General features: G+C 51.3%; 1 protein-coding gene across 4 annotated transcripts in view; it reads right to left on the minus strand.

The window, feature by feature from the left end:
* LOC140454026 (phosphatidylinositol 4-phosphate 5-kinase type-1 alpha-like) overlaps window positions 1–16,290 on the minus strand; it is a 53,569-nt gene continuing 37,279 nt past the window's right edge. For 3 of the 4 annotated variants that reach the window (XM_072548971.1, XM_072548970.1, XM_072548972.1), the window contains 5 exons: window positions 14,740–14,892; window positions 10,593–10,740; window positions 9,382–9,459; window positions 8,599–8,719; window positions 1–4,902 (listed from right to left, as the gene is read on the minus strand). In XM_072548971.1, the coding sequence (XP_072405072.1) occupies window positions 4,900–4,902; window positions 8,599–8,719; window positions 9,382–9,459; window positions 10,593–10,740; window positions 14,740–14,892 (503 nt within the window). In that variant the 3' untranslated portion in view covers window positions 1–4,899. The remainder of the gene's footprint in view (window positions 4,903–8,598; window positions 8,720–9,381; window positions 9,460–10,592; window positions 10,741–14,739; window positions 14,893–16,290) is intronic. The other variant, XM_072548973.1, reaches the window with a different exon arrangement.

A 16,290-nucleotide genomic window follows, 5' to 3' on the forward strand; every position in this document is an offset into this window, starting at 1 on the left:
TTAGGTAAACTCTCCATTTATACACCGACAGATACAAAGTCAATGGAAAGTTAAGGTATTTAAGTTATCACAAATGCAGGAAATAAAAACACTTCATTGAAACCAGAGACTGGTACAGGCCAAAGCTGCTCCATTCCAGTCCCGGCTGTACATAATAACGGAAGCACAAAGCAAGCTCACGACAGGGCCTGCGCCAAATAAGGTACGTGGCATCCATTTTTTTTCTCTGTGTCACTTGACTGGGGGAGGGAGGGGTGGTGTGTGGTTTGGCATGGTGAACCCCGTTGCCCCTCCATTCCTCACCTCCGGGCTGAAGGCAATGGCAGCAGGCTGCTCGGCTGCGAGGGGCGTCACAGCTGATGAGCCCTTGGTGCATTTGTGTGGCACCGAAGGTGAAAAGCATGGTTCACCACCACCCAGCTAAAATGAGAGCACGGGTCTTGCTCTGCCAGCAGCTGGGACCAACCTTCACCACCGACTCCCACCCACCCCCAAGCCTGGGAATAAGACAGCATTAAGGCCACCACTTCCACACACCTCCCCATCCCCCAAAACCCACAAAAAGGCAAAAAGCGGAAGTGACTGAGAAAGGTCACTTTAGTTGGCACATCTAAAACATGGTACTTGTGTTAAAAAAAATACAAGGCTCTGAAGCTGGCAAGTGAAAGCATTCTGAATCCGTCTTTTTTTAAAAAAGGAAAGAAATTTGCAAGGCTGACACAGCAGCCAGATAATAGAGAAAGCCTCAAGCGTTGGATTCAGGCATATGTCTGAAGGGAGAGCCTTCAAGACAGTCTACGGCAGATGGCACAGTCGGTATAATCAAGCATCTTGGCAAGACACTAAACCCTGTGGTTCAGCTTCGGGGGAGGGAGGGAGAAACAGAGGGGAAGACGAGGGGGAGAGAGCGAAAAACAGAGAGAGAGAGAAACAGAGAGGGAGGGAAAGAGAGACAGACAGACAGAGAGAGAGTGAGAGAGACAGACAGACACACAGAGGGAAAGGGAGAGAGACACAGAGAGAGAGAGAGAGACAGACAGACACAGAGAGAGAGAGAGACAGACACAGAGAGAGAGAGAGAGACAGACACAGAGAGAGAGAGAGAGACAGACACAGAGAGAGAGAGAGAGAGAGACAGACACAGAGAGAGAGAGAGAGAGAGACAGACACAGAGAGAGAGAGGGAGGGAGAGAGCCTGTCGGCAAAAGCCAGAGTGCACATTCTCGCATCAGGGCCTGAGGTAGTGCAAACAGTGACCCTTCACCTCCCCCCCCGTAGCCCAGCTCCTCATAGAAGAGGAACAAAGATGTCACGAGCTGAAGGAGAAGGCAAGCATCTGCAAAGGTGGCAACTCTGCGACAGGAAGCTGACTGAGAAAACAATAGTAAAGCAGGAGGAGAAGACAAAGCTGGGTTTTTAACAGCATCTTCGGCCACAGCGCAGTCACTGCTAACAACGTGGGGAATGCTGAGGCAAATGTACAAGCAGCAAGCTGCCACAGCCTAGCCATGTGGTACTGACCAGGGAGCAATTGGCTTGTCCATTCCCATGACACTGAGGAAGGAAGAGTTAGTGGGTAGGCTAATCGACTGAATGGGGCGTCACAGACACCTCACGGAGGGGTGGGGGAGGAGCAGTTGGCTGAACCGGTCATCATTAACACAAGTGTTTCGTGCTATTTGGACAAGTATTTTGGAGTCTGGGAAGAGCATATCCGACAGCGCCCGCGCTGCCAGTGGAAGCGTCATCCCTGGTTTGTGGGAAGTCTGGAGTTCAGAATCCACATCCACCCTCAGTAGGGGGTCAGAGACAGAGGGGGGCAAGCGAGCTAACCACTCAGCTACAACTGAAATTGTCGGAGGAACAGAAGGGGGAGGAGGAACACTGTCTGGAAACATGGCCCGTTTCCCTCCCTCTGCTACCATTTCTGGTCTGACGGACCACAGCGGCAGCTCACTCGGCACACAGAGGGATAAACTCAAAGGATCAGCTGTTTGCTTGCTGTGAGGAGAATGCTGGAATGGAAGCTGGCTCTTCCCACTTCGTCCACTTGACCACAGCATCGTTCAGATGTTTAAGTGTGGCAGAAGTCAGCACCAGAAGCCAGCCATGTACACTCACTGCTTTAATGTGCAACATGTCTGCACAGCCAACACACCTTTGTATCCCCCCAGCTTTCAGACTTTATTTCAAATGGAGGAAAAGCAAATGCGACAAAGAAACAGGTTCTACACAGCGCCCATCAAATACTCACTGCGCAGAGGGAGGTAGATACAAACTAAAGCTCTCTCTACACAGTCCCTCATCAAACCCTCTGAGGACAAGGATAGTGCAAGTTAAATACAGAGAAAAGCTACCTCTACACTGTCCCAATCTAACATTACCAGGACGGGGACAAATATAGAGTAAAGCACTCTCTTTCCTGTCTCCCCCCCATCAAACCCTCCCAGGGACAGGGACAGCACGGGGTTAGATACAGAGTAAAGCTCCCTCTACGCTGCCCAGCATCAAACCCTCCCAGGACAGGGAACGTGCAACTGTTAAATACAGGGAAAAGCTACCTCTACACTGTCCCAATCTAACATTACCAGGACAGGGACAAAAACAGAGTAAAGCACTCTCTATACTGTCTCCCCCCAACATGGGCGGCATGGGGTTAGATACAGAGTAAAGCGACCTCTACACTGTCTCCCTGTCAAACATTCCCAGGACAGGGACACCATGGAGTTTGATATCTAAACCAATACCTGTGTTAAATGACCATCAGCCGCAGGGCTGCAGCACAGATTTCAGCACGCACCCTGCACACGTTTATTCAAAGGAAAAGCTCACCCCCTTAATACAGAGACCGACAGCTCAGGGAGCCCACATGCAGGAAGCCAGCTTTCTGAGCCGCTGTGCTGATCAACAGGCACTGTTTACCACCTCGGCCCAGGGGACAGGCCAGCTCGCTGCTATGGGACTTGCTGGAGCTCAGAGAGCAGAACCCAGACTGGGGGCAGACAGTGGGTTATGCTGTCCACCATTTGTTTCTTCTTCCCCCCCCCCGCAACCAGCAGGATTTCAGGAGAGCGCAGTGTGAAGGACAGAGCGAGATAACCTTGTGAAGCCCTGCTCGGAGTGCAACCTCGCCCCATTCCTGACTGGCTTCGGAAATAAACGAACAAATCACTTCAGTTGTAAAGATACAGTGCTCAAAGAGTTCACAAACGTCCTGAGATTACATGCCGAAGGTGACCCACTAGCCTCCCCTCCTGTGAGCGCTGTTGGTAATCAGTGCCGTGGGAACGGTGAATGGGGGGAGTCTCATGGGAACCAAATTATCCAAACTCTCACTGGAGTTGTCCACAGTACAGTTTGGGGAAGTGGGACGAGGTGGCGAGGGGAAAAGACTGCAGGTTACATTCGATCCTTTACATTTCCATGTTCCTCCCCCTCCCACACCACCCTGCTCCCAAAGGCAAAGACTCCCCAGCCTCACCGCCGCAGCACAGATTATGGGCCAGCACGCGCAAATACACAGACTCCTCGCTAAATCTGAGGACAACTTACCAGGAACCTGGAAACTACAAACAAAGCTTTGTTTTTAATCTCACCCACAACGCTCTCCCCCCGCCACCCACTGGAAGAGATTTACACCGAACCAGCCGGGAAGGAGTGGAGGCTTGATTCATCACCTCCTCAAAACTGGGGGAAGGAACAGCCGTGTGATACACAGAGGGGAGCCGGACACTCGCGGCAATTGCCGGTTCCATTTTGGCAACTGCTCGCCCAGCGACAATAAAAAGGTAACGGGGGTAGAATGTATCCAGTCAGTCCAAGGGGTACAGCTCCCTGGAAGCGAGTTTGGGGTTGGGGGCATCAGCACTTCAGCGTCATCAGAAACTGATGTCGCAGCTTTGCGCATACAGTGGGAGAATACTGCAGGAAGTCTGTCCACCCCAAAGCGGAGATGCACACATGAGAGTATCTGTAACATTATGGCGTACGCACACCAGGGATACCTCTCAATGTCCAGTGCTCTTGTTTTTTTTTTGTCAAAGACTCCCTACTAGTTTTCCTCTGCCTGCTTCCTCCCTTTGGGGGAAGTAGTTTCAAAAAAAAAAGCCACAAGATTGCACGTCTGCGGAAAGCGAGTGTCTTCCTGCTATCCCGAAATTGGGGGAGGGGAGGGGGAAGGGAAAAGGAGGTGGAAACAGCTTAAATACATGACATTCATAAATACCAATTCAGGAAAAACAAGCAAACACACTCACGCATGTAACAGTTTGTAAAATGTGACAAAATTAAAAAAGGTCCTGGGATACACATTATTAAACAAAAAAGTAGGAAAATGTAGTGTCTAATATAGACATTTAATCAGGAAGAGATCATTTGGCGATGGATGCCCCAGTAGACAAACAAATCCTGGCTCCATTTTCAATGCAAAACAGAGGGGATCAAAATGTTCCTCAGAATCCTTCATCAGCCTCCAAGGAAAAGGTTTAAATTGTTGTTTAGAGAGATATAGATATATATATATTTATATATAACTATATATATATATGGGCGTATATATTAAAAAGAACAGTCTTGACGTTTTCCCCCTTCTCTCCCCAAAGCTTCCTTGCCTGGTTTCGCAGTCACGTGGCGATCGGAAGCGAACTCGCGCACGTTAGCAGGTGAAGGTCAAGGTCACTCCGACGGCTGGGGCGGGGGACAACGAAAGGCAGGCAAGAGTCACTGCGGGAGCTTTCACACCCCTCACCTCCCGGTGGATTAAAGCTTCCTCTCAAAATAAACAGCCTCCTTCGTTTGGCGTGGGGCGGTTTCCTGGTTTGTTGGGAGTACAGAGCCGACCCAGACAGCGCGTGCAGGAAGACGGGAGACTCCGGATGCAGCATTTACACTCCGTCTAGGTCACTGTTAGGAGAGAGGGGGAAGGAGAGAGAGAAGGGGAGAGAGAGAGAGAGAGAGAGAAGGGGAGAGAGAAGGGGAGAGAGAGAGAGAGAGAGAGAGAAGGGGAGAGAGAGAAGGAGAGGGAGAGAGAGAAGGGGAGAGAGAGGAGAGAGAGAGAGAGAGGGAAGGAGAGAGAGAGAGTGAGAGTGGGAGAGGGGGGGGAGGAGAGAGAGAGAGAGAGAGAGGGGGGGGGGAAGGAGAGAGAGAGAGAGAGAGAGAGAGAGAGAGAGAGAGAGAGAGAGAGAGGGGTGAAGGAGAGAGAGGGGGGGGAAGGGGGGAGAGAGAGAGAGAGAGAGAGAGAGGGGGGGGGGAAGGAGAGAGAGACCATAGTTACACTTTTAGCACGAAGAGCAGTTTTAATTCAGTCTCGCCGTGTGCGTTACAGCTGAAAGCAGCAACTACTTTGGCCTTGAATCGGTTGTTCCGTGTGGGAAACCACTGTGGACATCGAGTGGGCGAAAGTGAAGGCTGGAGATCAGAGTTGAGAGTGTGTGGTGCTGGAAAAGCACAGCAGGTCGGGCAGCATCCGAGGAGCAGGCAAATAGACGTTTCGGGCAAGAGCCCTACATTCCTGATGAAGAGCTCATGCCCAAAACATCGATTCTTCTGCTCCTCGGATGCTGCCTGACCTGCTGTGCTTTTCCAGCACCACGCTCGATTATTGCTCGGGCCGCAACCCCTGCCCCAAACTCGTGTGCAGCTCAGCAATGTTGCACCAAAACAGGTAAAGATAAATTGCAGCTCTATAGCACCGTTAAAGGCAGTCAAACGCATCAAGGATTCGCAGGAGGGTGAACAGAACTCTGACAGCGAGCCAAGCAAAGGAAACGTCACAGCAAATGACTGAAAGCTAAGTCAAGGATGTAGGTTTTGAGGATTGAGAGGTAGAGGGGATTTGGGAGAGATCTCTGGACTGTACCACTGGCTCATTCACCTCCCAATGAGATTAATTTTGCTCTTTTAAATCACTTTTGCTTTGGGCAGTGATCACTGGCGAGGGCAGTGGCTTTTGCCAGATCTCTCCCTTAATCACTGGGAAATTTAGCGTGGCCAATCCATCCTAACCTACATATCCCTGGACTCTACAGGGCAATGTAGCATGGCCAATCCACCCTAATCTACACATCCCTGGGCACTATGGGACAATTTCCCATGGCCAATCCACCCTAATCTACACATCCCTGGGCACTATGGAACAATTTAGCATGGCCAATCCACCCTAATCTACACATCCCTGGGCACTATGGAACAATTTAGCATGGCCAATCCACAGGGACAATGTAGCATGGCCAATCCACCCTAATCTACACATCCCTGGGCACTATGGGACAATTTCCCATGGCCAATCCACCCTAACCTACACATCCCTGGGCACTATGGGGACAATTTAGCATGGCCAATCCACCCTAACCTGTACATCCCTGGGCACTATGGAACAATTTAGCATGGCCAATCCACAGGGACAATGTAGCATGGCCAATCCACCCTAACCTGTACATCCCTGGGCACTATGGGACAATGTAGCATGGCCAATCCACCCTAACCTGCACATCCCTGGGCACTATGGGACAATGTAGCATGGCCAATCCACCCTAACCTGCACATCCCTGGGCACTATGGGACAATGTAGCATGGCCAATCCACCCTAACCTGCACATCTTTGGACTAGAGGAGGAGACCGGAGCACCCGGAGGAAACCCACACAGACAAGAGGTTGAGAATGTGCAAATTCCACCGAGACAATTGCCAAGGTGGGGGGGTGCTCTCGTGCTAGAGGGCGGAACTGTTAACCACCGTGCCACCGAACCTCTTAATACCCAACTCTTTGAGCAAGCTGAGCTGATATATTTTACTCTGTGAAAGCTGCTATACGGATTGTAAATTGCTGCTGTAGGTGCGGACAGTGGAAACTAGCCACACCAATGGGAAGCCAAACTTCCGAACAAAGGGTGATCTGGTTAGACATTTGGATGGTGGAGGAGGGGCAGACATGTCAAGTCAAAATGGCAACGCCACTCCAAACCAGCCAGCAATCCTCCGACGAGACTCTCATTTACGCACAAGGGAGAAGAGGGTCAAAGCAGATGGGGAGAATGGAGGGGATGTGTCCAGTAATGCTGACAGGGAGCGGACGGGAACTTACTTCACCATCCTTGCCATCAACAGCCTCCAGAGGCTCTGGCAGACACGGGGGTCGGGGGAGGACAGGCGACGCACAGATCCAATACCTTCCCTCCGAGAACTGGCACAGGGTTAGCGGACAGAGGAAACAAGCGATAGCGAGAGAGAGAGAGAGAGAGACAAAACAGAGAGATAGGGCAACACTGAAAGCAGAGGACAGACTGATAACAATTAGGAGCTGCATGCAGCAGAACAGTTTCTGTGAAGGCTGCACTTTCAAATCGCTTTCCCATTTCAACCCCATTCTAATGCTTCAAACTTGGCACATCATCAGTAAACACAGGAGAGTTTTATATATTATCCCTGCTCTACAAAAAGGGTACTAAGTGAGAACACCTGAGACACTTACCACCCTGCAAGCTCTGGAGACATCAGTAACCAGATCACATATAAAATGTCACACATCTAAAGGGGTTTCCCAGCCAGGACCCTCCAGTCTGACTCTCCACAGCTCCAGGCAAACCCCTGCTGCTTCTGCTCCACAGCCTGCCCCCCCCGGCACCTGCAGCTCTCATCACCCTCTCCTTCCTGCCCCTCTCTCCCTTGCATCTCCTGCTTTCCCATCCTTGAATGCATGTGTGCGCGTGTGCGTGGGGGGGAAGAAGGAGGATTCCCACAATCCCCGAGCCTTAAAAGCTGTGTCTACCTGTTGCTTGTAAAAGGATGATCAAATTCTGCCACACAGCAGGAATCGAACCATGACCCGCAGAACGTGACGAGAGTCTCTGCATTCGTAGGCCTTGCATTGTGACCACCTTCTGCTGACCAGCCTTTAAGTTTATGAGGTTGGGGAGGGTGGGGCTCAGCATCTCAATCACTGATGGAGAACACGGGAGCTCAGACTGGGCACCGAGGGGGAAGGCGGACTCTTGGTCATGGAATGCAGGAGGGGGGGGGGGGGTCTCGTTTCGGATGGAAGGGCCAGGCGTTACTGGCTGTCAAGTCAGTAGTGGCCTCGTCGCTGGGGGAAGGTCGGGTTTGACCAGCATTTGCAGAAGAGGAGAGGAGTGCCTTTCTAAGAAAAAAAACCTCTCTGCACAAGCCCAAATCAACCAGGATTTGAACTGGCGAGTAGGCCCAGTGAATGAGCGAGGGGGGTGCAATGTTACAGGGTGATTGGGCATGGTTTTACAAGTGAGGCTGCAATGTTAGTTCGCAGGACACACAGACCTTGCCAGCAGACAGTCGGAGGGGGGAGGACGGACAGTTCAGCAATTGGGGAAGGGGAGCAGGCCCATCCTGTCTCTCCCGGGGGGGCGGGGGGGGGGGCGGGGGAGGGGAGGGGGTTTGCGAAGCTCTACAGGGCTAACTGTGGCCACAGAGAGGCCTCCACCTCACCTGGACGTGGGCTGGGGGCGGGGGGGGAGAGGAGAGATGGTGGAGTGGCTCCAGCAGGTGAACCAGAACAGAGAGGCTTCCCCCTCCTCCCCATGACACCCCTCCCCAACCCACCCTGCCTCACCCGAGCACGGTACTTACAAAGCAAATTTCAGTTTCTAGCACTGCATCATGGCACCGGGTGCCCTCGTCTGCTTTTGACCCAATGCACAGCTCTGAAGGGAGACTCCCCGCCACAGGCTCCGAAACAATTGGAGGGATACTGATCGGGGCGGAGGGGGGGGGGGGGGGGGGGGGGGGGGTAGGGGAGGGTGTTTAGGGAAAGGGGGCAGGGGAGTGAGAAGGAAGAAAAAAGGACAGGCATTAACCTCCTTCACGCTCAGTCAGCACATCCCTCTGAGCTCTCCCTTGCAAGAGAAAAACCTTTGAAAGGGGAAAGGCAACCTCAGAGTCAGCTGGACTCAAAACGTTAGCTTGCTCCCTCTCCGTGGATGCTGCCTGACCCACTGTGCTCTCTCAGCTTTCCCTGTCATCAGTACAGACCCAGCAGCAGCAGTAATTTGCTCCTACTCGGACTGAATGGTTGACTATCCCTGGCACGCGTTTGTCAGTGAAAACTGTGAACACGATGGTAGTGCAAGTGGAGGCTCAGCCTGACTCTCAATTAGGAAAGTTGGGGCAGGTGGACATTCAGCCCCTTGTGCTGACCTGCCCCACATTCCGAAAAGGTCATGGCTAACCCGAATGCAGCCTCAACTCCACTTTCCCGCTTGCTCCCCTCAAATCCACACCCTTGTCTGCCAAACCTCGATCCAACTCGGCCTTCATTACATTCAACAGCCTTGCCTTCACTGCTGTCCAGGCAAAAGAATTCTCCGGGCAGAGACCAAAGTCCCTGCGAATGACCCTAGCCCGAACTCTCACCTTTCCACACTGCTGGCTATCTGCGTGGGGGGTTGAGGATCAGTTTGATAGGCCGCTTGCACGTCCAATGCCAAGGCCCTGCAAAAGATCACGCCGAACATCAGGACGCTCAGAATGGCACGGCACGGCACAAACTTGCTCTGAAATAAACCCCATTCAGGGACCTGATCAGAGCAAGTTGCCTTTAACGAGGCAAAATAGAACATTGTAAGGGGTTGCACAGGATTGGTAGCAAAGGAACACTCTCCTGAGGGCACTGTAGCAGAGGTGCTGAGCGGACGACCAAAACAAATGGAGGTGGGGGGGGGGGGGGTGGGGTGCGAAGGTGGAGGATTTCAGGGCTTAGGGCCCAAAACCGCTGAAGGCATGGCAGGCAATGGAGGAGTGTTCGGCGGCGGGGGGGGGCAGGGCAGAAATATCAGAGGGCTTTAGGCACTGCAAAAGTTCACACAGGGAAGGGGGTGGGGTGACAGAGCCGGTACGGGGGGGGGCGAGAGCGCCAGGGAGGGGGGTGTAGGGGCTGGAGGGGGTGACAGAGATAGGAAGGGGGTGTAGGGGGGCTGGAGGGGGTGACAGAGGTAGAGAGGCAATGCAGGGGCAAGGGGAGCTTATAACGATGGGGTGGGGGGAGAAGATGTGATTTGAGGTAGTCAGCGAGATCGCGAAGGGTTGTTGAAGGTTACACAGACTCATTGGAGGGATTTGAACACCAAGTCGGAAAGTTGGGAATCCTTTGAAAAAGGAGTGAGGTTAAACCAAACTGGGAACCAAATGACGAGCAAAGGGAATGACTTGGAGGGGGAGGTGTGGCTGACACGTGAAGCCATTCATGTTGACGCAGGATGAGAAGGTGGTGGGGGGTCTGGAATGCAGTGCCTGGGAGGGTAGGAGAGGCAGGATACCCCACCACTTTTATAACGAAGGTGGATAACTGTCATGGCAATGGGCCAAGTGCTGGGAATTGTGTATAGTTAGAAAACTATATCAGTTCAGACTCCATGAGCTGAAGGGCCTGTTCTGTACCGTATTATGACAGACTTTCCAACAGCAAGGAAGTCAATACAGGATTAACCGCAGCATTAAAAACAAATACTTCAAATGAAAAGTCAGAGAGGTGGCAACTAACTGGATAGCTTTCACAAAGAGCTGGCACAACAAATATGATGGGCCGAATAGCCTCCTCTTGCACAGCGAGACTTAACACGACTAACCTGGAGACTGGAGAGTTTGCGCCTGTGCTGTCCAATCCTCCAGGTTCCGCCAGAGACGAATTGGACAAGGTGGTTGCCGCTGAAAGGCTGGTAGCCTCGTCTAACGGTGGGGTCCTGGGGAGGATGTCAGGGCGCCCCTGATACACTCCTGCCAGAAGGGGCAAAAACAAAACAAAATTTAAAAAAATTGCAGTCAGCACTTGATCAGCAAGTTCCAGACACAAGCCAAAATGACACCTGCCACAGGTTACACCAGACAGACAGAGAGACACACAGACAGACAGAGAGACACACAGACAGACAGAGAGACACACAGACAGACAGAGAGACACACAGACAGACAGAGAGACACACAGACAGACAGAGAGACACACAGACAGACAGAGAGACACACAGACAGACAGAGAGACACACAGACAGACAGAGAGACACACAGACAGACAGAGAGACACACAGACAGACAGAGAGACACACAGACAGACAGAGAGACACACAGACAGACAGAGAGACACACAGACAGAGAGCGAGCTGTGGCAGAGAGGGTAACACGCTCAGATGTGTGCCCGCAAAACTCAGCCCGGCATATTCCGAGGGAGCCCTGTGCTGCCTCTGCAATCCTGCAGCCTCCGTCAGGAGGAAGAGATGTGTCCTCAAGTCACAAGGTTTACATCAGAACCTGCATCATTTTTAAAGTAGTGTGGGTCCGGTGGAAGCATCATAGCACCGAGGATCAAGAATATACAATTTGTATATTTTTAAGTAACTGCAAGTGTTGTGGAAAGGAGGTGCCTTGGAGTTCACGTGGACAATTCTTTTAAGTTTGCGACACAGAGTGGTGAAGGAGGCTTTCAGAATGCTTGCCTTCACTGCCCGGACATTTGGGTATCAGAGTTGGGTCGTCTTATTGAGGCTGTACAAGAGGTTGGTGAGGTCTTGTTACAGGAAGGAGATTATTAAGCTGGAAAGGGCTCAGAAGAGATTCACCAGGATGTTGCTGGGAATGGAGGGCTTGAGTTATGCTTCCAGAGGTTGAGGTGACCTTATATAGAGGTTTATAAAATCATGAGATAAGGTGAATGGCAGATGTCCTTCCCCCAGGCTGGGGGATTTCAAGACGAAGGGCAATAATTTTAAGGTTAGAGAAGGTGCTTTTAAAAAGACAAGAGGGGCAGTTTTTCTTTTAAAAACACAGATAGCTCTTGTGTGAAACGAACCTCCAGAGGAAGTGGAGGATGCAGTTATAATGTTAAAAAGACATTTGGCTAAGTACATGAATAGGAAACATTTGGAGGGATATAGGTCAGGAACAGGCAGGTGGGACTAATTTAGATTGGAATTATGGCAGACATGGGCTGGATGGGCTGAAGGGTGTGTTTCCATGCAGTATGACTCAGTCAGCCCTCCAATCCTGCGCCACCATTCAGTTGAGATCATGGTTGATCCAGTTGGAGTTTGAACTCCATTATCTCTCTGTCCCCTGTAGCCCTCAATTATCCGTCGATAAACCAAAAAAAAAATTCCATGCCCCAGCCTCCACCACCCCCAAAGGAAGAGAACTCTACAGGCTAGCAACCCTCAGGGAAAAAAAAAACACTCAACACCCCCCCCCCCAACCTTAAAAGGGTCTTACTTTGAAACTGTGCCTCCTCATTCCAGTTTCTCCGACAAAGGGGCAGCGTCCTCTCACTACCCCACTCTGTCCAGGGCCCTCCCAGAATTTTGAGTTCTGATAAATTCTTTCCAACTCCAATACATAATGTGTGCGCTCTTTCTTCAGGACAACCCTTCACCCAGCCATGTGCCACCATTACCCTGCTGTGTGCAGTCTTGAGTGGCACATTTTGTGCATTACAACAAAGACTGCAGCCGACTGCTTCGAGACCCAATGTGCTTTGGGATGCCTGGAGTTGTGTGAAGGATGCCATCCAAATGAAATTTTTCTGAACAATACAAAGGCGGCCACTCGCTGTGGCAAGCTCGCAACCAATCAGCACCCTTCACTGATGCAGTATAAAGTTCCCTTTGAAATTTTGTACTCTCATCTATCCTGATCCATGCGAGGTGTAAAGTTTTGACAAGATTCGTGTTCTCCGAGATTCAAACCTACTTTCTATTTGGAATACAGCTCGACCCACAAGGAACACTAGGAGTGTACCTCCAGGAAGGAATTAAAAGAAGAATTAAATTACAATGGCTTGGAATTAAAAACATTGTGGGCGGCACGGTGGCACAGTGGTTAGCACTGCTGCCTCACAGCGCCGGAGACCCGGGTTCAATTCCCGCCTCAGGCGACTGACTGTGTGGAGTTTGCACGTTCTCCCCGTGTCTGCGTGGGTTTCCTCCGGGTGCTCCGGTTTCCTCCCACAGTACAAAGATGTGCAGGGTCAGGTGAATTGGTCATGCTAAATTGCCCGTAGTGTTAGGTAAGGGGTAGGTGTAGATGTAGGGGTATGGGTGGGTTACGCTTCGGCGGGGCGGTGTGGACTTGTTGGGCTGAAGGGCCTGTTTCCACACTGTAAGTAATCTAATCTAATCTAATCTAATCTAAAAGCCCATCTGCAATGACAGGCAGGTTCCTTGTTGAGCTTGCTCAGGGCAGCATTCCCCACACAAGGGACTTACAACCCCAACGCTGCCAACCGTGCCACTCTCACTCAGAGCGAAGGGACTTGCAAGTGATATCTAAAAATCAGTGGGGTGGACAAATGGGAGCATCAGGTCACCCTCCTCAGGGTGGCACACTGGCTAGCACCACTGCCTCACAGCAGCAGGGACCCAGATTTAATTCTAGCCTCGGGCTGCTGACTGTGGACTTTGCACATTCTCCCTGCTGTGTCTGCGTGGGTTTCCTCTGGATGCTCCGGTTTCCTCCCACAGTCCGAAGGTGTGCAGGTTAGGGTGGATTGGCCATGCTAAATTGCCCCATAGTGCCCAGGGATGTGCAGGTTAGGGTGGATTGACCATGCTAAATTGTCCCTTAGTGCCCAGGGATGTGCAGGTTAGGGTGGATTGGCCATGCTAAATTGTCCCTTAGTGCCCAGGGATGTGCAGGTTAGGGTGGATTGGCCATGCTAAATTGTCCCTTAGTGCCCAGGGATGTGCAGGTTAGGGTGGATTGGCCATGCTAAATTGTCCCGTAGTGCCCAGGGATGTGCAGGTTAGGGTGGATTGGCCATGCTAAATTGTCCCATAGTGCCCAGGGATGTGCAGGTTAGGGTGGATTGGCCATGCTAAATTGTCCCTTAGTGCCCAGGGATGTGCAAGTTAGGGTGGATTGGCCATGCTAAATTGTCCCAGTGTCCACAGATATGCACTCTGGCGGGGTGTAACTGTGGGAGATACAGGGTTACAGTGACAGGTCTGGGTGGGATGCTCTTCGGTGGGTCAGTGTGAACTCGATGGGCCGAATGGCCAGCTTCCACACACCGTGGGTGTCTATGATTCTGCACGAACTATATGGAGCTGCTCGACAGCAGATTTCCCAGCTGGCCGACTGGAAGGCCTGAATGTGAAGCCAGCATCACAGAGGCATAGCCAACCAAAAGGTTGGCACTAAAGCATGCACTGTGATGATGGGCTGAGCAACCAAAGACTTGGAATAAAGAGGGGGACCCTAAATGAGGGCGAGAGCAAGAGAAAGAGCAAACCAATGAGGTTTAGGGATGGAATTGCAGGACCTAGGGTCTCCAAACTGGAGAAGGCATTCATAAGGGGGTGGGGCAGATGGAAATCAGGAAAAGACACTGTCTTGGACAAGAGCACAGAATCATCCAGAATCCCGAGGAAGGCTCACCAGACCAGAAACATAACTCTGATTTCTCTCCTTAGGTGTCTGTGTCCTACAACACTTTTAATTGTGTAAGTCCTGTCCCTGTTTGCTTTGCCAGAACGCAATACCTCGCATTCATCCAAATTAAAACGCCAGAGATTAAATTTAACTGCAGAGATCACACAGCGCATAAAATGTACTGAATACAACAAATGCTGGAGACCACAGCAGGTCAGGCCAGATCCATGGAGAGAGTGAGCAAGCTAATCTCAAGTCTAGACAACTCTTCACCCATCATTCCCTCCCCCACCCTCCAATGGGTGTCGGGTCCAACTTGGCAGCAGTGCCAAACACCTAACCTTCACCCTCCGCCATTACCTTGTTCAATAACCGCTTCAGTGATCTCCCTGTCAACCATCTGCACTTTCGCCGCCTCCGTCAGGATTGGGTGTGGTTGGCTAGCTCCTCCCGCTGGTGCCCGGCGTGTGGATGCCATGCCAATTCGGCTCTTCTTCGACGGGGATGGTTTGACTGCGGGAAGTTCAACAAGAAAACGGTTAGGAGCGCAATTCGGTCTCTGCTTACAAAAGAAAGCTTCGGCCTGGTCGCAGTTGGGCACGTTAACCTCACTGTCACTAGGGTCCTGGCACTGAATGGCAATATCGTGTCAGGGAAATCAGGTCCCTTTAAGGGCAAGCCAAAAACAGCTTCACAGTTAACTGCAAGCAGGGGATGCTCATTGGAGCTGTACTTAAGAAATGTGATTATTTTTTGAGGGGCCTCTTTGCAGCACAGTGGTAGAGTCCCTACCTCTGAGTCAGGAATCATGGGTTCAAGCCCCACCTGCTCCAGAGGTACATCATAATACTTCTGAACTGGCTGACCAACAAAAAAAAAGGTGGGATTATATTGCCGACAGCCTGTCTCTCTTTTGTGCCAATGGTGTCAGAGTGCACTTAGCACCAAGCACGTGGTGTCCACCAGTACCCAGGAGGTCTTGAAAGAGGTGGGCAGCTCAGGTGCTGGGGGCATGTTAATTCCCACGCCCCAACCTGGTACACTGGTTAGTAAAGTTAGATCACTTGGGATTCAGGGAGAGCTTGCCAGTTGGATACAAGACTGGCTTGACGGTAGGGAACAGCAGCAAGTAGAGGAGGGTTGTTTCTCAGACTGGAGGCCCGTGATCAGCAAGCACCAGTGCTCGTACTTGGATGACGACGGAGGTGATCTGGTTGGTAAGTTCACAGGAGACATGAAAATTGGAGGAATTGTGAACAGTGAAGGAGGTTGACAAAGGATATAAACTGACATAGGTCAGTGGAAAGTTGGCCGGAGAAATGGCACACGGTGTTTAATCCTGACAAGTTGAGGTGATGCCGTTTGGGAGGTCAAAGGTGAGAGAGGAAAGTATACAATACTTTGCAGCACCAATATAGAGAGCGCGCTTGTGGTCCCCGAGAGTGGCCGTACCAGTAGATAAGGGCAGCAAGATAAGGTGGGGCATCATTTCAGACAGCGCCCGTTGTGGGCTCAGTTTCCCCATGTACTTGGGCACCAGGAACAGCCAGACACTAACCCCCACCCCCACCCCAGCTGCTGCCTCATATTCAGAACACCCAGTGAGGGCGGCATCACTGCAGCTATTAGCCTTGCGGTCGTCAGGACAATATGCAAGGACTCCAAATTTCAAACGGTCACAATTTACACTACAGGAGGGAATTTAATATACAAAAAGGTTTGATTGACTCAGCAAAGGCTTTGCCATGGAGGAAACACCCCGCTAACTGAGCAGCAGCACTGGCTTGAACACAAACCTACGTGGCTTTCAGGGAATGAGTTCCCCGTTCCCAGAAATTTGGAATTTTTACGTGTCCCCTGACAAAGGCAACATGCCTCTCTTCAGAAATATTCCAGGAGCATTTTTAAACA

This window comes from Chiloscyllium punctatum, chromosome 28 (genome assembly GCF_047496795.1).
Source record: "Chiloscyllium punctatum isolate Juve2018m chromosome 28, sChiPun1.3, whole genome shotgun sequence".
Classification (NCBI taxonomy): domain Eukaryota; kingdom Metazoa; phylum Chordata; class Chondrichthyes; order Orectolobiformes; family Hemiscylliidae; genus Chiloscyllium; species Chiloscyllium punctatum.